Source organism: Pelophylax lessonae (genome assembly GCF_965119305.1).
Source record: "Pelophylax lessonae genome assembly, chromosome: 9".
NCBI lineage: Eukaryota > Metazoa > Chordata > Amphibia > Anura > Ranidae > Pelophylax > Pelophylax lessonae.
The window spans coordinates 99,032,489-99,059,489 of NC_138776.1; the positions used below are offsets into that span (position 1 = coordinate 99,032,489).

Below are 27,001 nucleotides of genomic sequence, written 5' to 3' on the forward strand. Positions count from 1 at the left end.
TTGATACACACAATGCTAGTTTTTTAACTAATTTTGTTTCTATTAAAACATGCCAGTTGTTCTTGTTGCTGTTAATATATGCATGTTTAGTTTAATGTTAAGTAGCACAGCTAAATGGATGCATTCATCACCACCTAATCCTGTCAATGCTTTGCTCAGACAAAAAGGTTTTTTTGAAACTTGTGGGCAAAACCCTTAAAAGCCTGTCTACAATGCAGTAAACTTACTGGATGAATTGTCATGTCTAATCTCCTCACAGTTGTCATTCAGCGAGGAGGTTGATTCCTTTGTCATTGACTGGTGCAACTCCCTGTGGCTTTGAATCATTGAAATAATGTTAGAAAAAATATAAAGCTAGTAATTAAATTTCCTTTTATTAAATGTAACCATTTTTTTTTTGTTTTTTTTTTTTGTTTTTTTTTTTTTTTTGTTTTTTTTTTTGTTTTTTTGTTTTTCCCTTTAGGTTGCTTATGTAGAGCTAAAACCTTCTATAAATTACAAGATGGCTGCAGTGCAGGCTCTTCCCCTGTCCATTGATCAGAACTCAGAGGTCATCATCCAGCAAAGCCCGCCTATCTCCAGGTCACCGCTGTCCGATAGCACCATGGGAAGTGTGAGCAGTCTTATCTCGGGAAGACCTTACCATGACAAACAGTGCAAGGCCTCCGAATTTAGCAGCAAGTGCCGCAAACCTTCCAGCATGCCAAACTTTTTTAAGCAGCAAGAAGGACTCCTAAAAAATAATTCTAACTCCCAGGATCCATTGTTTACTGGGCTTCCTACAAAGAAACCTTGTGCTTCTACTTCTGGCGGTAATGGAAACTATGCCTATGTCAATGATGTCTTAAAAGAGGAGTGGCTGGAAGCCAGAGCACCCAACAGCCCATGCAGTGATTTGGATGACATACGGGAAGAAAGGACTTTCAGTGGAAATATAAGGGGTCCTCCACCCAAACTCATCCCTGTTTCTGGAAAACTAGAAAAGGTAGGGGTATCATTTTTGTGATTTAAAATATGTATACTTTACACTAAATATAAAAAGTAACAAGACCCTACAATGTGAAGATAGCACTAGTCAGTTTTGAAATAACCCATGATTCACAGCTTTGATACATACAGTGCTACTACATAAGCATTTGGACCAGTTTCTATGGGACACTGTTACTTGGGTGATTATGTATACATTTGCCTCCTATGCGAATTTCAAGCACACACAGAAAATATACCCCAAATCTTTGCTTATGTAGTAGCTACTCAACTGGATAAATTGTAACACACATTCATAGTATTAAAGTGTAGTTAATTATCCCTAGAAATCTGGTGGGTAAATTCTAGTACCAATTCATGGAAATCAAGGGGGCCAATTATAAAGCTAATTCCTGGTATTCTTCAGGAGAAAGAGGGGGCGGCCTGGGCCAGGTCGGGGCTCCATCTGCGAATGGACATAGTGAGCTGTGACTCTGCTCAGGTGCCCCCATAGCAAGCTGCTTGCTGAGAGGGCACTGAACAGGATGGAGTTGGCAAGGATCACAGAAGAGGGATCCGAGAAGTGGAGGATCTGAGCTGCCCTGTGCAAAAACAACTGCACAGAGCAGGTTAGTATGACATGTTTGTTATTTTTATAGGAAACAAAACAAGACTTTACAATCCCTTTAAGTCCTGGGTTCCTTTGGCCTCAAATACAACATTGAATGTACAGAAAGCTGTCATTAAACAACCTCTTGTTCCCAGGTACCCTGAAGTAGCTTTACTAGAGAAGCTTATGAGCCCCTAAAACTGTCACAGAATACAGCAGGGACTATTTGCTTTTAGACTCCCTCTCTCTAATTGAAGGTCTGTACAGAGTTGTAGAGTACAGGTATAGCAGATGAGTCATTCTTCCTTCAGCTGTGTGTTGTGTTTGAATTTGGGGGATTGAGTTCTGTAAATATAAATTTTTCAGCAAAGGAGTTAAGTTTTAGTCAGATAATAATGAAAAAAAGTGTATTTTTTCTAACCTTTATTGAGTGACACAGCTGGATTCAGGAATCAGCGGTTTTATCCTAGCATCCTCCTCCTGAAAAAATATCTGGTTTCTAAATGCAGCTGTGTCCCTTTGAAACAAGAGAAGTGTAAAATGAGTAAAAAATGATATTTCCTCTATCATTCATTGATGCACACATCAGTGATTCTCCATTTCCACAGGGATCATCCAGGTATGGCATATACTCTACATACCTACATTATTCCAAGCTGGAAAAAAATACCAGGAATTCAGTTCTCCCCAGAATTACCTACAGTGTTCAACAAAAGGAGATTTCGCTTTAAGCCTTCCCCCCTTCCCCCTTCCCCTGCCACATTTGGCATTTCATTTGTTTTTGGTGGGGGAGCTGGTAATTCGTTTTGAAAGGTACCCACTCCCACTTCCGCTGGGATCGCCTACCAGGGGTGTCAAACTGGCGGCCCTCCAAGTGTTGCAGAACTACATCTCCCATCGTGCCTCTGCCTATGAGAGTCATACTTGTAACTGCAAAGCATCATGGGACTTGTAGTTCTGCAACAGCTGGAGGGCAGCCAGTGTGACACCTGTGGCCTAGGCAATCCGAGCAGAAGTTCTCCTCCCCCCCCTCCCTCCATGCAGTATTTTAGGACACATCACAGGTCCCAGAAGACTGCAGGGCCATTCAGCAGGCGCAGTGCACACCCGGCTATGAGAATGCAAGAAGGGGGGGAGAGGAAGACAAGTGACTGTTCAGGTGAGCCTAGCCTGGATCCTAGGACAGGTGAGTGCAAGGTTATTATAAGTCAGTACCTACACTTTTTGCAGCTGCTGACTTTTAATAAGCACAAAAACGACTGGAGCTCCTCTTTAAGGTCCACAGGTAAAAAAGGACAGATTGTGACCAAAAACACAATTCTTACATTTATTAGAGATAAAATTGAGGCTCATGTTCAAAAGCAGAATGCAGCTATTAACCTTGTACCGATTGTCATCAATAATTCTGAACTCTCTTACTCAACAACATTTAGGGATACCTTTCAGTTCTTGAGTTGGGAGTCCCAGCATGCCTTACCTAGCAAGGAACTCTTAGACTTTTTGCTCCTCTCTGAATATAGGGATGCTCTGTAGTCATGTTCCTCTTTCCATCCAATAATGATAGTGATATTGTAACCAAAAAACAGTTTTGCCTTTGTAGTGCAACAGTGTAACAAACATATGTATGAAGGTCTACATGGCCTATCGTAGAAACCGATATGGGTTTAAACTATACTTCTTCAAAAATTGACACACATTTGCTTTCTAAAGGCAGAGGTTTTTTTACCTTAATGCAATCTATGTATTATGGTACAAAAAAAAAAAACCTGGATTCAGCTCCCCCCAGCCACCCCTTGTACTAGAGCCCCATCTCAATCCAGCCATGTGTAGGAGAGCAGTTGCTCTCCCAAGTTTCTCCTTCCTCATTGTTTAACACAGCAGCAGGTTCCATTGGCTTGCACTGCTGTCAATTACAGCCAGTGAGCGAATGAGGAGAGAGCAGGGGGCAGGGCAGGGCAGGGCCAAGCCACGCTCTGTGTGTGAATGGACAATTTCCATTCACAGGAGAAAGGGTGCTTGAGTGCCCCCACAGCAAGAGGCTTGCTATTGGGAAACACTCAGCGGGGGGAGGAGCCAGGACCACCAGTTGGGGACCCAAAAAGAAGAGGTTTAGGGATGCTGTGAGCATAACCATTATATAGAGCATGTAAGTATAACATTTTTTTTTTTTTTAACCTTTTAGAATCACTTTATTTTGGCAGCTGTTTTCCCCTTTAGTGGTCATTATTGTGATATCTTGTCCCTGTTCTGGTCTCAAGATATTACTAGTACCCTGCTAGTTCTAATAGAATCAGCTGATGCTTAGATTACAGTCATTGCAATGTATCAGACCTGTTGGACTTTCCCTGCAAATTAATGTTTAGCTCCCTCAAGCTAGGTCTTTTCCAAGGTTGTCTGCCAATGCATGCATGCTTGTATGATAGATATGAACAAAACCGTAAAACTTTTAAGACTACTAACATTACATTACCTATACCAGGTCTGGTTTGTCCTATCAGTTGAATACTCACCCAGTGCTGAGCTACTGTCAGTAACAAGCAGTGATTGGGTTAGACTCTTTACACCAGAAACAATCACAGGTAAAATAAATAAAAGGATGTCACATCGTTTGATGGAAATAAAAATTATCAACCTACAGAGGGCTGAATTCAAAGACACCCCCAAAATCAAATAAAAAAAAAAAAAAAAAGATGCAGCAGGTTAGTCCATTTTGCTGAAATTTCATTGCAGCAACTCAAAATGGTACTCAGTAGTTTGTATGGCCCCCCACGTGCTTATATGCATGCCTGACAATGTCAGGGCTTACTCCTAATGAGATGACGGATGGTGTCCTGGGGTATTTCTGGCCAGATCTGTACCAGGGTATCACTGAGCTCCTGAACAGACTGGAGTGCAATCTGGCGGCGTCGGATGGACAGACACATAATATCCCAGAGGTGTTATATTGGATTTAGGTCAGGTGAGCATGGGGGCAATTCAATGGTATCCATTCCTTTATCCTCCAGTAACTGGCTGCATATTCTCACCACAAGAGGCCGGGCATTGTCGTGCACCAGGAGGAACCCAGGACCCACTGCACCAGCATAGGTTCGGACAATGTGTCCGAGGATTTCATCCGGATACCCAATGGCAGGGTGCCATTGTCTAGCCTGTAGAGGTCTGTGCACCCCTCCATGGAAATGCCCCCCCCCCCCCAGGCCTTATGCTACCAGTATTGACACTGACCCTAGCCAAATGCAAAACAAGAGAAAAACTGAAAAGATGAGTAGGGGGATAAAAAGTCAGTGGCCTCCACCTGTAAAACCATTCCTATTTTGGAGGTTGTCTCATTGTGGCCCATCTAGTGCACCTGTTAATTTCATTAACACCTAAGCAGCTGAAACTGATTAACAACCCCCTCTGCTAATTATCTGACCAGATCAACATCGCAGAAGTTTAATTGATTCTATACTCTGATTAAAAAGTGTGCCTTTAATTTTTTGAGCAGTGTATATATATATATACATATTTATTTATTTATTTTTTAGGATTTCCTTGCAGTATAAAGTTGAATGAACAGTACTATTGGAAAAAAAATTATTTAAATATAGATCCCTTCACTGAGGCTCTATAAATACTGGGATTGATACATTTTCTCTAATGGCTGCGTTTGCTTTCTGATAAATATATTCCTCACTTAGTGAAACTAACAGCAACTAACGACTTGCTAAAATTGACGCCAGCTGCATTGGTATATTGATTAGGAAAGTCTAGACAAGCGAGTAATTTTATATTTCTCTTTTTTTTTTTTCCCTGGCAGTTTTTCCAGCATCGCTCATTTAACGTAATTACTTCACAACAATTACCATGACACTGACTCATGCATTTTAAAGCATCTGGTAGAGGGCCTCTCAGTCTCATAGTGGACTCCTGTCACACTACGGCAAATGTATTAATTTGTGTCGGCCTGGGAAGTGGGGTCTGCAAGGGTTCAGTGATAAATGAACATCTGCTTTTCACTCCTACGGGTGACACATGCACTTAAAAGGAAAAGCTACTATAACTTTCAATGGGGACACTTTGTATAAATACTTAGGGTAACTTTCAATGGGGACACTTTGTATAAATACTTAGGGAAATCTTTCTAAAGCAGTTAATGTGACATTCACAAAAGATTCACTGCAGGTGTAATTCACAGTATTTTAAAACGTACACCAGGAAGATACACATGCGGTCAGTGCCGGGTCATCCAGCCCCCAGGGAGAAGATGCTGAACTGCGTCCCCATCTTCTGTTGCTAACGCATGAGTTATGTGGGCGTACCACCCTACGTTCTTTGGTGTGCCGGCTGTCCACCCTCCTGTGCCCTGGCTGTCCTTAGTAGGTTGCATGGCCATTTGATTAGTCTGTAACAGCTGGGGGTGGGTGGTTACATGCATATGGGGTTTTTGTTTGGGTGGATTGTAGGAACATGGTTTGACAGCAGTAGCTGTAGGAGCAGACAGAAAACCACGACCTAGTAGAAGGGAGGCCAAGGTTCACTATTTGCCCACCACTGATCTGGAGCATGCATTTACATTGGTCCCTAACGCATTAAAGACCTCAGTCCCTACTAAATACATGCACACGCTCAGGGCTGGCGACCTTAGCAGTTTTGTATTTTATTTTTATTTTTTTCTTGTATGTATTCTTTATGTTCATGGCATGAACTAAAAATCTATGTTTAAAAAAAATAAAATAAAAAATGTCAATGTTTTTTTATCCAGTTACTGGGAAATAATGCTGTTTGCCTTCTGCAGATGGAGCTTCATGTAAGAGTACTAGCTTTCTGAAAGCTTGGACAACAGCTGCTGTTGTAAAATAGACCTAAATAGCAGGGAGATCAGATTACACACACTGCTAAATAACTACACCTCCTCCTGTGTCATAGGAGTTGCATCTGGTGAACCCATTTTACTGATTCAGCTGGACACAGGCTGCTTCCATGCATGCAGGCCTTTCTAGGCTTGTTTATTAGAAAGCCCAGCATAGTTCCTGAATTGGTTATCAATCAATTTTGTTTTTTTTGCTAAATAGTGATTTCATATACTGTAAATTAAACAGTGATACAGTGCATCTCGAAAGTTTTCACAGCACTTCACTTTTTCCACATTTTGTTATTATTATTATACAGGATTTATATAGCGCCAACAGTTTGCGCAGTGCTTTACAATGTGAGGGAAGACAATACAGTTACAATACAATTCAAAACAGGAGGAACTAGATGACCCTGCTCGATGGGGCTTACAATCTAGAATAGAGGGTCAAGTGAAACAAAAGGCAGTAACCGTGGGGGATGGGTTGATGGAGAAAATGGAGGTAGAGTTGTTAGGTGTGGGTAGGATAGGCTTCTCTGAAGAGGAGGGTTTTCAGAGATCGCCTAAAAGCTAATAGAGTAGGAGATAATCGGACAGATAAGGGTAAGGAGTTCCATAGGATTGGAGAGGCTCTTGAAAAGTCCTGGAGGCGAGCATGGGAGGAGGTGACGAGGGAGCTAGAGAGCAGGAGGTTTTGAGGGGAACGATTAGGTTGGTATTTTGAGACTAGGCTAGTGATGTAGCTATGTTATGTTACAGCCTTATTTCTAAATAGATTAAATTCAATATTTTCCTCAAAATTCTACAAACAATAACCCATAATGACCATGTGAAAAAGGTTTATTTTTAAATGGAAAGCGTCATGTCTGGAGGAAACCAGGCACTGCTCATCGCCTGGCCAACACCATCCCTACAGTGAAGCATGGTGGTGGCAGCATCATGCTCTGGGGATGTTTTTTCAGCGGCTGGAACTGGGAGACTAGTCAGGATTGAGGGAAAGATGAGTGCAGCAATGTACAGAGACATCCTTGATGGAAACCTGCTCCAGAGCGCTCTGGACCTCAGACTGGAGTGAAGGGTCATCTTCCAACAGTAAGCACCTGTTGACCCTAAGCACACAGGCAAGATAACAAAGGATTAGCTATGGTCCTTGAGTGGCCCAGACTTAAACCCAATTGAACATCTCTAGAGAGATATGAAAATGGCTGTGCACCGACACTCCCCACCCAACTTGATGGAGCTTGAGTGGTCCTGCAAAAAAGAATGGGAGAAACTGCCCAAAAATAGGTGTGACAAGCTTGTAGCATCACATTCAAAAAGACTTGAGGCTGTAATTGGTGCCAAGGGTGCTTCAACAAAGTATTAAGCAAAGCCTGTGTATACTTATGCTCATTGATTTATTTCATTTTTTTATTTTTAATAAATTTGCGAAGATTTCAAACAAACTTCTTTCACACTGTCATTATGGGGTATTGTTTGTAGAATTTTAAAGAAAATAATGAATTGAATCCACTTTGGAATAAGGCTGTAACATAACAAAATGTGGAAAAATGTAAGTACTGTGAATACTTTCCGGATGCACTGTATAAAACTACAGTTTATGGACATGTAATCTTAAAAAAAAAATATCAAGAAACATGACAAAAAAGAATTGATTTGTGTCCTAAAGTCGAGACCTAAAATAGACCCAAATAGTAGTAAACTCAGATTACAAACCTTTCTAAATAAAAGCGCTCACACTCCTGTCCCCTCTTGTGTCCAAACAGAGTTTATTTCTCTAGCGCTCATCGACAGACGTAGTCCTCGGTGATACACCACCTTCGGGTTATGTTACCTCCGCAGGAGCAGGACTAGACAGGAAATTAAAAAGCTCTGGCCACACCCTAGGGGCAGTCCCAGAGGGTATATCCTCTCTCTCTCTGCCTCAGCAAATCAGTTATTTTCTGTCTAGTGAGGAGTAAGGACCTAGATACCTTGCTGGGATCTTAGGTCCTGGCAAGAAATTTTTTTCTAAAAGGATTTTTGGACAGCTTTTTTTCTCCAGTGTTCCTGTGAGATCTTCAAGCAAGAAAGCTGAACTGGGCGACGGGCTGGATGTTGAGATCCGGTGGTCACCCCAGTTCAGCCTACGAGCGCGTGCAGGCCATAGCTCCACGCTGAGTCGGCCGCGACAAAGTCCCATTAAAGGACTGAACCCGCGAGTTAAACGTCTCGCTGAAACGCCAAAGACCATGAGTCACGGCGTCTGTATCGGTCGACAGCCCTCCCGCCCCGGTGGAGAGGGGTACTGTCAGGAGTTGGTGCCCGCCTGGTTCCGGTATGGTGAGTAGTATGTTCCCCCTGTTTTCCCTGACGGGTTTTTGTGGTGAACGCGGGCCCCTCTCTGTATGGTAAGAAAGAGTTTCTTTCTATCCTATAACATGTCACAAATCCTCCTACTTTGAGTGTGATTTTATGTGTGCAAAAGCCAGGAGGCTTGGTTTGGGAGCTAACAATCTATTGTATACATGTTTTAAAGATGTAATCTGTGGCATTCTGGGAATCTTATGGGTTAAGTATAAGCTACCTACCAGTCAGAAGCCATGGACATGTAGACTGCCTTCCAAGTCAGATCTCCAGCTAATAGCAGGCCTCCCGAACGGCCATGCGGTCCGCCAGGGCCGGTACCGCCAAACACGCCATATCCCCATGCAGAGAGAGTGTTGTGTGCCTGCAGCACACCGCTAGTCAGCACAGGCCGCCGCCATTTTTTTTGCTGGATCGCACGAGCCGCCATTTTGGCGTAGCCTCGTGTCTCCAGCATGGGGGCGGCCATGTTTTAGGTGATTCTACACCTCGTGGAGCTTGGGGGAGGCGCCGGAAGGCGTACAGAGGGGCGGAGCCGCCTCCTTTCTTCCTGGGCAGCCAGCCAAAAGACTTCCTGTTTGTCTAAGACAGCGCTGTAAGCTGTTGCAGTTCAACTCTGAACATCAAGTGGTGAGCCTGGGGGTCTATCTCTCTCTCTCTCGATCGATAGGGATCCCTAGCAGGTAACACTAAGGGGTTTTTGTGGCGCTGAGGGTCAAAAAAAAAAAAAAAAAAAAAGAGAAAAAGTTTTTTTCTTTACTTTGAATTATATCATCCAGGAAGTAACTGGAGTTATTATGGACCCTGCCACACAGATTCCCCCACCTGTTTCCCTCGAGGGGGCCTCGGGACCCGCCGGTGTACAGAGTATAGAGTCATTTACAGCAATTTTGGAGTCTATGGTGGCTCGGGTGGAGGCGGCCTGTCAGGGACGGGGGTCAAGGAAGCGACCCCCGCCTACCCCTATACTATCTGACACCTCTGACTCTGATTCAGAGATGGTCACTGCAGTTGCAGGTTCCTCTGCAAGGGCTGCTATCCCAGGTAAAGCCCCCTCAGACAGTGAGGAGGACGCTTCTTCTCCTGCTATAATTCAGGAAGAAGCATTGGTGGACGCACTAGTTGTGGCAGTGCAAGAAACCTTAAAACTTGAGGCTTTACCGGCAGAGGCAACTGAAACAGAGAGGCCTTTTGGGACTAATAAGCCCATCAAGACGGCGAAGGCTTTTCCTGTACCTAAATGTTTTGGAAATCAGATTAAAGGAGAATGGGAACATTCTAAACGTACCTTTACTATTTCCAAGCGTATTGCTAGACGCTATCCGTTTGAGGAATCCATCATTAAGAAATGGACGGTACCACCAGTCGTGGATCCGCCTATTTCCAGGCTGAATAAAGCCACGGTTATTCCAGTGGAGGACACTTCGTCCTTTAAGGATCCGGTGGATCGAAAGATAGAAGCGGAGTCCCGCACTATCTTTTCTCTGATAGGGTCAGCATTTAGACCAGTAATTGTTATTGGTCTAGTTTCCCAGACACTTACAGAATGGGCGAAGATGGTACGCCAAGATCTTAGGGGAAAAGATATTCCCCAGGAGACATCTGATTTGATAGAACAGATCATACAAGGGCTACGGTTTATCTGTGACGCAGCCTTGGACACTACTCCCTTGTTAGGGCATGCATCTAAGTTAGCAGTGATCCTCAGACGTGTGCTGTGGTTAAAATGCTGGTCAGCTGACCTAGGTTCCAAAAAGACTTTGACCAATCTCCCTTTCCAGGGGAATCGTCTATTTGGAGCCAACCTAGATGAAATCATTAAGGATGCCACCGGGGGCAAGAGTACTTTTTTGCCACAGGCTGCAAAAGCTAAGGAACCTCGCAACAAGCGAGGACCTTTCTTTACCGCCCATAAAGGTCGCCCGGCTGGTACTTCCGGGAAAGGCAAGACTCCTCCAGGAGGGTTCAAGAAGGGCTGGTCGGACAAGCAGAGGACCAACCCAGCCAAACCCGAAGTAAAGGAGTACACAGCCTGAAGGTGCGCCCCCACCCAATTTCAGGGTGGGGGGACGTTTTCACCGGTATTCAGGACATTAGATCGAGCATCAACCACTACTACCGGTGCGATTCTTCCCTTCCAACATTTAAGTACAGGAAGCGGTAGTTACCGTTCCCTGTATAGATCTTTTCCTTTACCTTTTCCCAAGATTAGTCCCGATACCTCACAGGAATCGGATCTGATTGACCAGATAGGCCAAGTAGCCTCTAGTCGGGTGACTTCGGTCCCTGAGGTTCAACCAGAAAAGATCACCTTGCCTGATAACTATCAGGTATCTGATAAATGTGTGGGAACAGAAAACGACCAGACTTTCTCGGATGGTCGGGGCCAGATACCTCTAGGGACGCCTGGTTCAGATCCAATCAGCGCCAGTGGTCCTAGAAATTCTAGGCTGGCCTCTTCAAGCCGGCCTGGCCGACTTGGACAGGTTAGTCGCAGACGTTCCGTGGGAACTTCGTCTCAGGGAGTGTCTGTAGTCTCAAGGACCTATTTACCATCGTGCTTTACAGTCGCTGGTTTTAATGGCCTGGCCATTGAGACCCAAGTACTGAAGGACAGAGGTTTGTCTACTTCTGTCATTCCTACCCTTATTAAAGCAAGGAAAGCGACTTCCAGCAAAGTCTATTATCACACATGGAAGACTTATATTGCGTGGTGCGAATCTTTAGGATTTCCTCCACGTACCTATTCGGTGTCTCGAATATTGGCCTTTTTGCAACAAGGGGTTGAGCAGAAGCTAGCCTTGAGCACCATCAAGGGTCAAGTTTCAGCATTAGCAATCTTCTTTCAGAAACCTTTAGCTACCAAATCCTTGGTGCGGAATTTCATCCAGGGGGTGCGGCACCTGGCTCCTCCAGTCCGCGCGCCCTTACCGCCCTGGGATCTTAATTTGGTTTTGTCGGTTCTACAGAAACCTCCCTTTGAAAACATCAGGGAGATTCCCTTGCTTACTTTATCCCAGAAGGTGGTCTTCTTGGTGGCTATTACTTCTGCTCGCAGGGTGTCAGAACTGGCTGCATTATCATGCCAGTCCCCATACCTAGTGATTCATAGGGATAAGGTAGTACTTCATCCTAAGCCATCTTTTCTTCCTAAGGTGGTTTCAGATTTTCATCTGAATGAAGATATTGTACTACCTTCCTTGTGTCCTCAGCCCAAGCATCATCGGGAACATGCGTTGCATTCCTTGGATGTGGTTCGGGCAATCAGGGTATACCTGAAAGCTACGGAATCATTCCGTAAGACGGATTCACTTTTTGTGATCACGGATGGCCCCAGAAAGGGTTTGCCTGCATCTGCCGCGACCATTGCCAAATGGATTAGACAAACGGTGGTACAGGCTTATTCTATTAAGGGTCAGAGTCCTCCGTTCCCTGTTAGGGCGCACTCCACTCGAGCGCTCAGTACTTCCTGGGCCTTTCGCCATCAGGCGTCAGTGGTCCAGGTATGTAAGGCGGCCACTTGGTCGTCGGTACATACCTTTACTAAATTCTATAAAATTGATGTGACGGCATCGGCGGATGCCTCATTTGGCCGCAAGGTTTTGCAGGCCGCAATTTGAGGAGACCGGTGGTCTACCTCGAGGGTTTTTTTCTGTTTGAAAATTTTTTTGTTGAGTCTCATCATTAAGGATGAGCATTGTAAACTTCTAGTTGGCACCGGTTGGGCCTTCTAGATTGGGATTTGATTTCCATTTTCCCACCCCTCAGTCGGGATACTGCTCTGGGACGTCCCGAAGGTGGTGTATCACCGAGGACTACGTCTGTCGATGAGCGCTAGAGAAAAATGGATTTTTGTAAAATCTTACCGTAAAATCCTTTTCTCTTAGCTCATCGACAGACGTAGTCCCCGCCCCTCTGTTTTGGAGTTGGGTTGGGTTAAATTCTCTAAGCACTGCTTTTTCACATAACTGATTTGCTGAGGCAGAGAGAGAGAGGATATACCCTCTGGGACTGCCCCTAGGGTGTGGCCAGAGCTTTTTAATTTCCTGTCTAGTCCTGCTCCTGCGGAGGTAACATAACCCGAAGGTGGTGTATCACCGAGGACTACGTCTGTCGATGAGCTAAGAGAAAAGGATTTTACGGTAAGATTTTACAAAAATCCATTTTTAGTGGGCCCCTCTTACCAATATAGATGCACATACTGTAAATTGCTTACATCCATGCAGGTAGTGCCAGGCTTTCTTTTTGGAAAGCCCAGCATGCTTTGTGAATTATTATTGATATCGTGTTTAAAATTTTATTTGTTAAAAAAAAAATTATGTAAATTAAGCAACCATAAGCTGCAGTTTATGGGACATGTAATCTTTAAAATAACATTATAATAAACATGACCAAAAGGCATTATCCTGTGTCCTGAAGTAGAGGTTTGTTTTAATTGTACAAATGAGGGTTCTGCTTTCTGTTTCCTTAAATTCTGTTTTCTCGTTTTCAGAACATTGAAAAGACATTAATAAAACCTACAGCTTTTAAGCCAGTGGTGCCGAAAAAGCGCAACTCCTCCCTGCAGTTTCTTGTCCAGAGAAATGGAGCAGCCAACTTATCGGACAGTCAGGGAAGCCTAAATCTCCTTTTCAATGGGACCTCAGGAGGGACGAGTGAGAAGCACAGCTCATTCAGCTGCAGGAATAGTTCTGTCTCTGGGACCATGTCTGATTCTGGCAGGAATTCTCTTTCCAGTCTTCCCACCTACAGTACAAACTGCAGCCATCAAATGGAGCCAGTCAGTATGTCTATGAGTCACATCAACCTGGATAATCACACGAATATTAATGCATATTCTGAGCGGACCTCCAGGGCCAGGACTCGTCCATCGAACTCTGATAGCGGCCGCTCATCCTCTAGTAAAAGTACAGGGTCGTTAAGCAGAGGGGGCAACCAGTCATCAGATAGTGGCTCTTGTGACCGGTCTCCGATTAATGAGGAGATTCTAATCAGAGAACTGGAGGAGAAACTAAAGGACCGGGAACTGGAACTGCAGCATCTGAAGGAGAACCTGGATGAAAACGAAGCTGCAATTTGTCAGGCAAGAATACAAAATCCTTACTATTTTGGGGAATTTTGTCCAATGTTGATGTAAACTTTGGTTTGCTGAATTTTGGTCTAAAATGTATTCTCCTGTATAGGTAGAACTTCTGTATGTAGACCACAAGAAAGTTGTTGAAGCGGACCTTTAGTCAAGACAGTTTTTTGTTTCAATAGTCAGCCAACATTATTAAAGTTCTCAAAAGAAAAGTATATCCAAAGTCTCTTTAATAGAGTAGGCAATGGTTAAAAACTTGTCATTTTTTTCCTGTCTGTGCCCTATTGAGAATTATATTTGCACCCTGTCCCAAAGACCAACAAGAAGTAATGAAATCTCTCCAGAATAAGGAAATTTCCTTCTTGAACAGTTGTTAATGGAAAAAAAATTTCCCTTTTATTTCTTTTCTGGTGACTCTTTAAAATTTTAGATTTTTTCCTTCATTTTCAGTAACCTTACATATAATTAGATCTTTTGCTTCATGCAATGGAGAAAGTGTGTTACAACATTCAAGAAATTGCTGCCAGTACAAAGCCAGAAATTAATTACATTATATAAAAACTAGCTGCAGACAAGCAAAATCATTCTGTAGAGAAAAAAATGCCCTCATTTTAGAGATGCTGTCATATTGCCCAATCAGGGCGGTGACAATATCTTCTGACGACAATCACCCACTCCAAGTTTTCTTGCCACCTCCTCACTCAATGGAAGCCCTCAATCCATTGCTGAAGCAGGTCATCTGGAGTGGAAGGAATGTGACCACCTCCATGTGACAGTACTCAGTCCTCAGTTGCCAGGAGGTATGAACTTTGCCATTTTTTGTGGGCAGGGACGTCATCCACCCAGGTAAACTCCCAACACCGGATGTTTCCCAGGGTCAATGGGTAGACCCTGGGATTTTTGCTATCAGCAGACACTGTACAGCTTGCCATACAGTAGTAAAATTTCATTTGAAATTTATTGTTTTAAAAATGTTTGTTCAATTTTCCAATCATTGGGGTCAAATTGACGTTCATTTTCTACCACAGTGACAAGAACATTCGAAGGAGCAAGATAGAACATTATTTTTCAAACAACTTAATTTCTAGAAGTGAATGTGGCTTTTGTTCGGGAAAATCAATTTATCCCAAAAAAGCAAACAAAATTTTGAAGTACTTTCAAAAATGACATTCAAAGTTCCATATAATCTACTAGTATATGGCCAGTTCTAAGCCGGCCATACGTCAAGAAAAGGCCTCAATTTTCCCACACATTTGAGGTGATTGGGGGAATCCTCCCCACTGAGCTTTTGCACACAAGACGTTTATTAGATCAGCTTGTTTCTCCCATGGGATTTTATTGCAGCAATTAAAATTCAAACCAATTATGTATAAAAGTAGAAAAAGTTTATTTGTACAATAAAATAAAAATGATTGTATTCTGGTCTAAACAATCAAATTTCTAGTCTGATGTACACAAGAGTCTCTCACAATAAGCAGAGAAAACATGTACTTTTTTTATTGTGTAACCACCAATAATTCCAAGCGTGTTTCGACTAAAGCCTTCTTCAGGGGACAATAAGGTGGAAACAGACCTAGGTGACCTGATACAGAACCAAGACAAATTGCTATAGTGTGTCTCAAGGGTCTCAGTGTGGAGGTCCACTCCATGACTCACAGAGGATCAAATGTAGTCGAATGGAGGCAATCACAACAAGTTCCACCATGTATATAACCAGTTGTTAGTAGATAAACGTATGCAAAGATATGCTAGTCCACGGTGGGTAAGCATGTAGAGATGAATATATTGTATTTTAAAAATAAATACACCCCATAAGGTCCTCCAGGGAGACCATCCTGACAAATGACCCTGACACCTTCGACTACCTTTGATTCTCTGTGAGTCTGAGTCGACCTCCACACTGGAACCCTTGAGACGCACAACAGCCATTCTTCTTATTTCTGTATCAGGTCATTTATGAGGGTTCCCACTTTATTTTGTACCTGAGGAAGACTATATGTAGTCTAAAAGCATTTGAAAATTATTGGTGGTTACACAATAGATTAAGTACATGTTTTCTCTGCTTATTGTATGAGACGTTATTGTACATGAGACTAGAAATTGGACTGTATAGACCAGAATACTATTTTTTTTTTTATCTTATTGTACAAATAAACTTTTTCTACTTTTCTTACAAAAAACATAATTGCTTTGAATCTTAATTGCTGCAACAAAATCCCATAGGAGATACTCTTTTTTGTTCTCATTTGTTAAGGGATGGAGTAGCTACGTTACCCGGTGTTACACTCACTGCCTTTTTCTTGAAAAGTTCAACTTGTGTACAACCAGCCTGCCCATACATGGATTGAAATTTGGACAGTCCCTGCTGAACCTGCCAAGTTCCTTGTCTGGCCAACTTTACTGTGCCCTGATTAAGAAAAATGACAGTATCTATTTGTGTGAATCTGCTAGGAGGGAAAAATTAACTATGCTATTATTTGTTTTATAAGGGGCAGACTTGGCTGTCATGTTTCTTCTTCCGTCACTACTTTAGCAACTTACTAACATGGAATATGCAGGCTCTTTTTAAGAACCCCAACACTTTACTACATGCTGGATCTAGTTTAGAGACTCACCCAGTAGGAAGAAGAAAGATGACAGCCTCAACTTCAAAAACAAGTCCGCAACAGCAGGACCCTTATTTTTAGTCTTGACTCTTGACAGGTCCCTTTTTATTAGATTTTTTATGTAACTGTTGCTTTTTGGACTGAACTGAGCTTTCAGGAGTCCTCTGGGATGGGATGCTCCTGGTGGCCATTCTCCTGGTGGCCATTTTTGCTTGTGTTACCTTTCTCTGATCCTCCATCACTATCTCCTTATAGCATTGCTTGGAGGAAAAATAACATCTTTCTGAGCTTGCATAATTAGAATGGACAGTCTTGGCATGTGTATAATTATAATGTGTGCAGAGAGAGGTGGAGTTGGCTCTGCTTGACCTGCAGAATTATAGACACTGGGTTACTTGTTCTCAGGACAGGAGTCCCTGACAACAGCAGTACAGCCTGGTGTATCCAAGCAATGGCAGAAATAAAATACAAAAATCACAAGCAAGTATGCAGTCTCCCCTGCTAAATTGGCGTGACGAAGTGACCCTTTAAATGACTAAAGAATTTCTCATGACATATAAGGTCCTAGTGAACCATGACAACATCTTTAAGTTGCATTGCCTTGACAGTAATAACATTATCTGTAGCAGTAGATACATTTAAGACCTGGCTAGAAACCGGTTGATGTATATGGTTTCCCTCTGCAGGTCTATGAGGAAAAACAGAAGCGTTTTGAGCAGGAGATGGAGGACCTGCGTCAGAGCTGTGCCCTTAAAATGAAGCAGGCTTCCCAGAAGGCACAGAGGATGCAACAGGTTCTACAACTGCAAATCTTTCAGCTGCAGCAGGAGAAGAAGAAACTGCAGGAGGACTTTTCCCAACTTCTGCAGGAGAGGGAGCTCCTGGAGAAACGCTGTGCCTCGTTTGAGAGGGAACATACGGAACTCGGTCCACGACTGGAGGAAACAAAGTGGGAGGTACGTTAAAAAGATAATCCGTTTAAGGAATAGATAAAGCTGCTTGAGTTTTATTATTTAAGAGTCAATCGATAAGCTGCGCTATATACAAGCAGGGCATTGATATTTGTGAACTGATCCATTCACATCTAGTGCGCCTTTGATAAAGCATGTGGTAACACTGACTTTACCCCGTTGCACTACAACGCAATGTGTACAGTACTACAGCACACCGCAGCGCACCCCAAAACAGAATGTAGGTTGGGGTGCACTGTGGTGAAAAAAACATGGGATCTGTAAGTCACAGCTAAATCTGTGAGATATTTACATGTATTCCCAGAGAATTTGTATGATTTATGAGCTTCAATAAAGAATATGAATAGTCCGGTATTTACCTATAAAGTGCTAAGGAATATGCTGACTTGATATAAATACATAATTTAATGCTATTTTATCTGGCATGAGCAAACATAAACACTAAAGTGAATTGGTAGCCCAAGTGGAAACCAAGAATTGTTCCTTCTGTTACTTAAGGTGTCACTAAGCCCATATCATAAAAAACCTATCAATTACATGCTGTTCATACTCACACTCAGTCACTATGAAATTCGTTTTCTGTATTCTGCAAAAAAACGGGTTGATCCTGCTGCTCTCTATCTCCCCTTCTGTCCTTGTCCCCAATTTAGCTAAGGCTTTTGCAGCTGTGGTGACAACTCTGCACATGCTCAGTTTTCAGTGAGTTTCTATGCTGAGCATTTCCTCCCTATCACAGTTGAGCAGCCGATGTGACTATAGAGTCACAAATGTGGGCATATACACAGTGGTAAATGACAGCCTGCTCCCTCCCTCCTCCTTCATGCCAGTTAAACACAATGAAGGTGGGATATTACATGTAGATTAACCACTTTACCACCGGAGGATTTTGCTGTCTTCCGTCCAGGCCACTTTTTGCGATTCGGCGCTGTGCGACTTTAACTGACAATTGCGCGGTCGTGCAACGCCGTACCCAAACAAAATTTACGTCCTTTTTTCCCCACAAACAGAGCTTTCTTTTGGTGGTATTTGATCACCTGTGCGATTTTTACTTTTTGCGCTATAAACAAAAAAAAAGCGTTTATTTTGAAAAAATAACAATATTTTTCAAATTTTTTTATATGAAATTCCCCCCCAAAAAAATGTAAAAATCTAATTTTTTTTAAATTTTTGGCCAATTTGTTTTCTGCTACCTATGTTTAGTAAAAAAAATCGCAATAAGCGTATTTTGATTGGTTTGCGGAAAAGTTATTGCGTTTACTAACTAAGGGAAAGATTTCTGTAATTTTTGGTGTTTTTTTTTAACGCGTAATGGCGGTGATCTGCGATTTTTTTTTTTGCGGGACTGCGACATTGCGGCGGACAGATCGGACCCTTGACTGACATTTTTGACACTTTTGGGGGTACCAGTGACATTTCTACAGTAATCAGTGCTATATATATGCACTGTTACTGTAAAAATGACACTGGCAGGGAAGGGGTTAATTTTATTGGAGAGGGAGGGGTTAATGTATGCCTGGTGCTTACTGACGTGTGGGGGGGGAGGTGACTGTGTGACAGAAGGACAGATCGGATGTCCAGCTATGCTGAACACTCCGATCTGTCAGTTCCTGTCACTATGGAGATCCGCCCGCTGTGTTTACACACAGCGGGCGGATCTCCAGACTCGATCCCCGACGATCGGGGCAGAGCAGCGGCAATCGCCGCTGCTCCTCCCCTGGCCCGACTCCCGCTGTGAATGAACAAGGGGCGGAGTCCAGCGACGTAGGTCTACGTTGCTGGACGGGATCGCGGCACTTTGCCGCAGTAGCCTCCATGTGAGCGGAGGTAAAGTGGTTAATGGAGGCTTCACCTCCCTCTTGATCTAAGACAAAGGCTGGAGGGGCGTAACACAGCCTGTGACTGACAGAAATCCGCCCTCACCATGTTATTGCCTTATTATAAGCTTTCCTATAGGTAAAAATTAGAGATGAATGTTTACTTTAAACAGTGTGTGTTTAGTATCACTTAATGAGAGCTCTAAAAGAGAAACCCAAAACAGGGTATCGGGGTATTTGTATTGCGTCAACTTAAAGCCCAACTCCAGCCAAATCTTTTTATTTAGTTTTGTATAGAACAGGGAAGGATCAAAGCCTTTGGTAGGATTGTATTGACATCTGTATCCCTATTGTCAGAATTGGAAGGGATGGGAAATCTCTTCAACATGAACACAAGCAAAAAATTATTTTTTGTACAGGAAAGCTGGGTACACACTATGAGGTTCAACCAGCGGGCTGAATGAAAAAATCCTCATAGATTCCTGCATCCACACAAGCGATGTGGATTCATGGATCTGCCCTGCTGTAGTATTCTGACAACGGGGACTGCTCCTCTGTCAGAATATACTAATCAACGCTGCAGCAGCTGATCCAATGTTAATTTTCCATTAGCAATGTTCGACAGAAGCCACTCTTTTGTTGAACAGAGAAGGTTACACGTAGCTCAAAATTCAGCCAGTTTATTAGGATACGTGTATACCCACCTTAGGGTGTGGTAAAGTTAGAGCTTCTGGCATTGTTTTTATTGCGACCTATGCCTTGCACAGTGGTATGACAATGCTACCTAATGGGTTGAACTGAAAGAGGCAGATGTTGGCAAAGTCAACTAAAAGAATAAAAACATTTTTAAAAGAATATGTAAAATAAGTAGATGAAAAATATATTTTTTGAGTTTACAAACACATTAACTCGAAGTATGGAGTTTTTTTTTTTTTTTTTTTTTGTAAGAATCATTCTTGCCTAGCTGGATGCAGCATTGGTCCCCTGACTCTGGAAACTCAGCGATAAAACACCACCAACCGCTTGGTTCCCAGGGCTCCCTGAAAAGAGAGCCGGTGACTGTCAGGCATCAGCGGCTGGCTCTTAGTGGCTCACTGAGAGGCTGAGCTAGGGGCTGGGCATGTTGGCTGATCCTGGCTTCATTGTCACAGTCTTGCCCGAGCCTGGACTGGCTCTCAGATGTCAGGCAACAGTGGGCTCCAGCCCGCTGTCTGCTGAAAACGGGTCACAGGAGTGCAAAACACTCTTGTGACATACAAGAGAAGTACAGCCAAACCTGCTTTGGCTGTACTTCTCCCTTAAGTAAACCACACAACCCTGGCAGCATTATTGATCTCTAGCATGTTTCTTTAGAATGTTTCCCTTAGAATGTTTTTGTAGTTTGTCTAATGAATAGCAGAAATCATTTTTGCTTTATGATTTTCCTCATAGGTTTGTCAGAAATCTGGTGAAATATCTCTTCTTAAACAACAGCTGAAGGATTCCCAGGCTGAACTAAGTCAGAAATCCAATGAGATATTACTGCTTCGTTCCCAGCTGAGAGAGACTCGATCTGACCTCCAGGTCAGTGAGGAACAAGTGCAAGAGCTGCAGGACACGGTGCATACAAAGACACTGGAGCTAGAGGTGTGCGAGAACGAACTACAACGCAAAAAAAACGAAGCTGAACTTCTTCGGGAGAAGGCCAGTAAGTTGGACCAAGAGGTAACAAGCCTTAGAGAGGCGGCTATAGCCAACCTTCGACATGGGCTTTGCCATTGCCAGGAGAAAGAAGACCCATTCTTAGTTTATGAAAGCGATGAGGCCAAAGCGCAACGGCAAAACGAAGAAAACCTGCAGGGCTTAAAACAGTACATGGAGCGGCTCAGAGAGGCGTTGGTGAGCGAACGCAGGAGAAACCAAGAACAAATAGAAAGCTTTGAGGAAGAGCGGCGCATATGGCATGAGGAAAAGGAGAAGGTGATCCGATATCAAAAGCAGTTACAACACAACTACATTCAGATGTACCAACAGAACCGGGAGCTGGAGAGGGACATTAAACAGTTGACACTAGAACTCGAGGCAAGGGAGCTCGATGAATTTGACTTACATGGTGCAGAGATTCAGTTTGAGGAAATCACAGCCACAGAAATTTAATGCCAATAACACACCGCAAATGCCTTTTCTACGGATCTCTGGTTGGTGTTGCCAAAAAAGCAACTTATCCTTGGGAGTTGTTGAAATTATTGTGTAAATTGAACTTGCTTTTATATTCACAGGAAAATAGAAACCCTTAATAGAAATGGCATTGTGTTACTAGCTGTGTATAGGCAGATGTGAGATAAACCCTAATATCAGTCTAAGAAGCCATACACATACACTCAAGTACACGCGCACGTTTTTCTAGGCATGGCTAAAGGACCAAAGCAATGTCATTGGACAATGCATACAGAAAATGCACCTTTCTGTGTTGCAATATCCCTTCCGTTCTCAGGACAGCCATATTGTCTCCTAAACTTCATATCTCACAACAGGAGAGGATTCTGGGTAGTGACATAAAATGTGCTTCCATAGGACAAAAAGCTCATAGTTTTTTGCTTTGAGAACACCATAGACCTGTTCTATTGCTCTCTTTATTTTTTTGCTATTAATGATAGCCTAGCCATATTTTGAATGTTATCTGTCACATGTAATTGCCACCATTTTGTCTATGGTCACACATAATTAATGCAGAGACTTCTTTTATGTATGTGTTGTCTTGTAAATAATGTAAAATAAGAGTTTTTGTTTCCCAAAGCAAAATAACTGGTTTTGTACGAACAATGACTAGCACCTTCTCTCTCTGTTTGACAAGCATAGTCGCTTTCAATCTCAGGTAGGCAACTTGCTAGAGCACAATCATAACGTAAATGTCAAATAACACAATATGCAATAAAAAAGACTGTCTGTTTTCTTCGTTATAAGTGAGATGACAAGTTCATGGCGAGCCTCCCTGAAAACCAAGAGAATTGAATATGTTATACAGGCTTTTGGGGTCCCACTCATACTCTAATAACCTCATGTAATTGCAATTGTATTTTATGTATGCTGAATAAATGAATTCTGCAATACAAACTCTAGGTACACTATATGGTCAAGAGTTTGTGGACAATTTGATCACGCTTGATGAACATGCTATTCCAAAACAAAGGGCATTACCCAGAAGTTACTCTCCACCTTTGCAGCTACAGCAACCTCCACTCTCATTGGAAAGGATTTCCACATGATTTTGGAGGGTGTCTTTGGGAATTTCCGGCCTTTTGCCAACAGAGCATTTAGGAATTTAGCTACTGAAATTAAATAAAATGAACTGACTTGCAATTGGTGTTCTAATTCACCCCAGTGCTATTCAATAGGGTCGAGATCGGTCTATGCTGGTCACTAAAGTTCCTTCCTACCAAACCATATCCTTATGAAGCTGACTTTTTGCAATGCAAAACAGTTCTGCTGAAACAAAAAAAAGGCCTCCCCCCCCCCCCCCCCCCCATAATGTTCCCATAAGGATGCAAGCACACAGTTTTCTAAAATGTATTTGTATGCTGTAATGTTAATAGCACTCTTCATTGGAGACACCGGAACTCAAAAATTTAGAGGATTGTCCACACGCTTTGAGTCATAAAGTGTAGTTGTGATGGTCCGGTTTCCACAAACTTTTGGCCATATAGTATATTTGGTCAGTATTCTTTACAGTTTCTTAACTGATATGAATTGGTGAAATTACATTTTAAAAGTCAGCCAAGTGTTTTTGAATACACAGTTGAAGGAAAACTGGACTGCACAGCTCAAAAGCAGGTACTAGTATTGGTATAGGAAGACTGGTTTGAGAAGTTAGCATCATAGGGGCAATGCTGTTGCACTCTTTCACTAACACAGCTGCATTTGTGCTCTTCACACTACATTCTTTTTAAAAAAATGAAGGGGGATAAAGCAGACATTGTGACTTTCCCCGAACATTCTCTGTTGAATAATGAATCACTGTCCTTTAAAATGTGGACCAGGAAGATTCCTACCAAGTAAAGTTTAGTGAAAGTCACATTCGTTGCTGTATAAATAGACTCTTAATGGTATTTGCACTCGGACAGTTGTACTATGCTTGCATTGCATTGTGCCTGGGCACATACAGTATTTTGTGGTTCATTTTAGAGACGTCTATTATAGGTTGGGACGTACCGTAAAATACACACTACTGCAACATTTCCCAGCTTTAGTCCTCAAGGACCACTAACAGGTTAGTGTTACCCAGACTTCCAGCAATTTTCGAAGCTGTGTGGAGCAGTGATAGAGCCTTTCACACCAGGAGGCACACGCATTATGGGTCCTTTTTTTTTTATACATTTCAAATCAAGTCTATGCACAATGATGTGTTTGACACAGTGCCCAGTGCGTTGTGCTGTGTAACAAAGTGCAGCTGTTTTTACAGGATTTTCCCCCAGCAAACATGTAAGATGTGAACAGGGCACATAATACAAAACAACACGTTTTCTATGTGCCTTTGCATTGATCCTGTGTTGTTCAGTGCTGATCAACACAGTTCAATGAACTTGATATAAATGAGCCCTAGGAAAAGTACAGTGATGATTTGATTAATTTGTATTAAAAGACATAGTTTTGTGTATGTTAACCCAAAATTTGATATGGGTTTGGGAATTTTTTTTTTTTTTGTGCATTTGGCATCTTGTGTCATTCTAATTTTTTTTTTTTTTATGGATCTGTTGTAAAGCTTCTTACCTGAAGATCCTGCAAGTAAAAGCATGTTGCAGGCTGAGAGCAAAAGCACTGCCTTGCTGCAGCATTGTAGGCTTTCTGTTGAAGCTCCTTCAGTTGGCTGCTGTACTGTCTATCTGACGATATTTTTGGAATGCCCATTACAGATGGAGTGCAGGCAGTCTAGTTGTCATGTACATATCCTGAGGCTAGGTTCACACTGATGCGAGTTTGATGTGCATCCATTCCGGATGACAGGAGACTGACTCTCAATAGAGCCGGTTCACACATCTCCGGGGCAGCCGCGAAGTTCATTGCACAAGGGTCCTGTGCGTCTTTGGCTCCATTTCAGATCTGAACTCAGGCATAAATTTGGGCCTGATTCGTCACTGAGGAAGAGGGAACAGGGAAGAGGGATGCACTGGACCCCTGCTGTGAGCCGTGTCCGCACACAGTGTGAATCTAGCCTGAAACAGTAACTCCAGCCAAAGGGATGGGAATTAGATTGGGTTTTATTGTTCACTGTGGCCTTTTTGGGGGATCTATCCCCTCACTTCCAGTTCTGATGATAAAATTGTCATTATTACAAGAAGTAAAGAGAAATCTTCATTGGAGACCCAAACCGCAAAAAATGGCTAAATAAGTCATTCACTACTATCTTAAAGAGCAGAAAAGGCTGTTTTGTCCCTGTTGGTTCCTTCCCACTTTCTACACTGGTAACAACATCACTGGGGCATAAAGCTAGGAAAATCTCCCCCCTCCCTTCAACAGGACCACAGGTGGCCGTACAAATTTGAAAAGAGTTCTAACCCTTCCCCCCGCTTTTTTTTTTTTTTTTACAAAGCTAAAAAAAAAAAAAAAAACACTTTAAGCTACACTACTGACATTAACAGGAAGACTGCCTGCCGGGAAAATTGTGATTTACTATAAGTGTTTCATTAACTTTTCATTAACGTATTTGCGGATGATGCTAAACTAAGCATGCCAATATCTTCTATGCAAGATGTTAAAACCTTACAAGCGGACCTGAACAAAATAATGGGGTGGGCAACTACATGGCAGATGAGGTTTAATGTTGAAAACATGTAAAGTAATGCACTTGGGTGCCAGAAACCAAGCTACTCACTGGGGGTGGGGGGGGGGGCCTCTGGGGGAGTCTAGGATGGAAAAGGACCTGGGGGTAGACAACAGGCTTGGCAGTGGCATGCAATGCCAAGCCGCTGCAAGCAAAGCCAACAGAATACTGGGTTGTATAAAAAAGGGATTCACTCCAGAAATAAAGAGATTATTCTCCCTCTCTACAAGACTCTGGTTCGGCCACATCTGGAGTATACTGTCCAGTTCTGGGCACCGGTCCTCAGGAAGGATGTGCTGGAACTGGAGAAAGTCCAGAGAAGGGCAACAAAAATAATTAGGGGAATGGAGGGCATCAGCTATGAGGAAAGACTACAAGCACTGAACCTATTCTCTCTGGAGAAGAGACGATTGAGGGGGGATATGATATCAATGTACAAATACTGTACTGGCAACCCTAGCATATGGAAAAACCTATTCAGAGAAAGGGAATACAATAAGGCACGTGGCCGCTCGCTAAAACTAGAGGAAAGGCGGTTTAACCTTAAAATACGCAGGGGGTTCTTCACTGTAAGAGCAGTAAGGATGTGGAATTCTCTTCCGCAAACAGTCGTATCAGCAGGGAGCATTGATAGTTTCAAAAAACTATTAGATGCGCACCTTAAAGACCACAACATACAGGGGTACACAATGTACGGTTAACAGCAAACACACACACACATCATAGGTTGAACTGGATGGACTGATGTCTTTTTTCAACCTCACTAACTATGTAACTTGAATCAGCCGAACTTCCAAATATATTCTTTGGAAAGGGGAAAGATGGAACTGGGATTTGGACCTGGGGGGGCAGGTTTGTGATTGCTCCCTCAAAGAGGGATGTGCTGGTAGTCTATTGGACCACCCACAAATATGAGATAATTTCCAATTATGGTCAATAACAGCTGGATCCGTTTTCTGGTTCATGGGTACACCAACAGATTTGTATAATAAAGCAGTGCAAATTCTACATAGAGAATGGGCTAACCTATAATATCAGTCGGTCAGATTTCAGTTTGTTGTAGTCACATCATTTGAGATGATTTATACTTACTGCAACTTACTGCATATGATGCATAATTTATTGCATATTGCTGTTATTGTAGGGTAAGGCTTGTCATGCTAAATAAGCTGCTTAAATCCAAAGATCATATTTTATTGTGTATGTTTCTGTGAATTAAATACTTTTCTACAGCTACTGATGAGATGAACTTTCACGATTACAAGGTATGCTAATGCAGACAGCACAAAATGCTGTTGCAATCACATGCTAGAGGTTACCAACTGGGGAGAGTGGGTATTGTCCCTAAAAGGTATAATTCTCTTGTAAAGCCAATAAGTGTGACTTATCCCCATACACGCTATGGGTTATTAGCGAGTCTAATAAAAACCTGGTCCAACCCAGGACTGTATCAAACTTTGTCTGGTATGTTTATTATGTTTACTTTTATTTCCATCTCTAGAAAGATGAGCTGTTGATCAAAATTACCAGTCAATTTTTAGTCCACATTTTGTCCACAGCAGGATAGAAAAAGGAAGCTACAGTATCTCATAAAAGTGAGTACACCCCTCAAATTTTTGTAAATATTTTATTATATATTTTCATGTGACAACACTGAAGAAATTGCACTTTGCTACAATGTAAAGTAGTGAGTGTACAGCTTGTATAACAGTGTAAATTTGCTGTCCCCTCAAAATAACTCAACACACAGCCATTAATGTCTAAACCACTGGCAACAAAAGTGAGTACACCCCTAAGTCAAAATGTCCAAATTGGGCCCAAAGTGTCAATATTTTGTGTGGCCACCATTAGTTTTCAGCACTGCCTTAACCCTCTTGGGCATGGAGTTCACCAGAGCTTCACAGGTTGTCACTGGAGTCCTCTTCCACTCCTCCATGAGGACATCACAGAGCTGATGGATGTGAGAGACCTTGCGCT

The 27,001-nt window shown here is 42.6% G+C and overlaps 1 protein-coding gene across 1 annotated transcript; it reads left to right on the plus strand.

Annotated features, from left to right (window-relative positions):
• Positions 1-463: 463 nt before the first annotated feature.
• On the plus strand, positions 464-22,551 carry LZTS2 (leucine zipper tumor suppressor 2). Its single transcript, XM_082268411.1, has 4 exons — positions 464-985; positions 13,249-13,839; positions 17,129-17,398; positions 20,659-22,551. The coding sequence occupies exons 1-4, from the start codon at positions 503-505 to the stop codon at positions 21,361-21,363; spliced, it is 2,049 nt and encodes a 682-aa protein (XP_082124537.1). The 5' UTR covers positions 464-502; the 3' UTR covers positions 21,364-22,551.
• Positions 22,552-27,001: the final 4,450 nt, after the last annotated feature.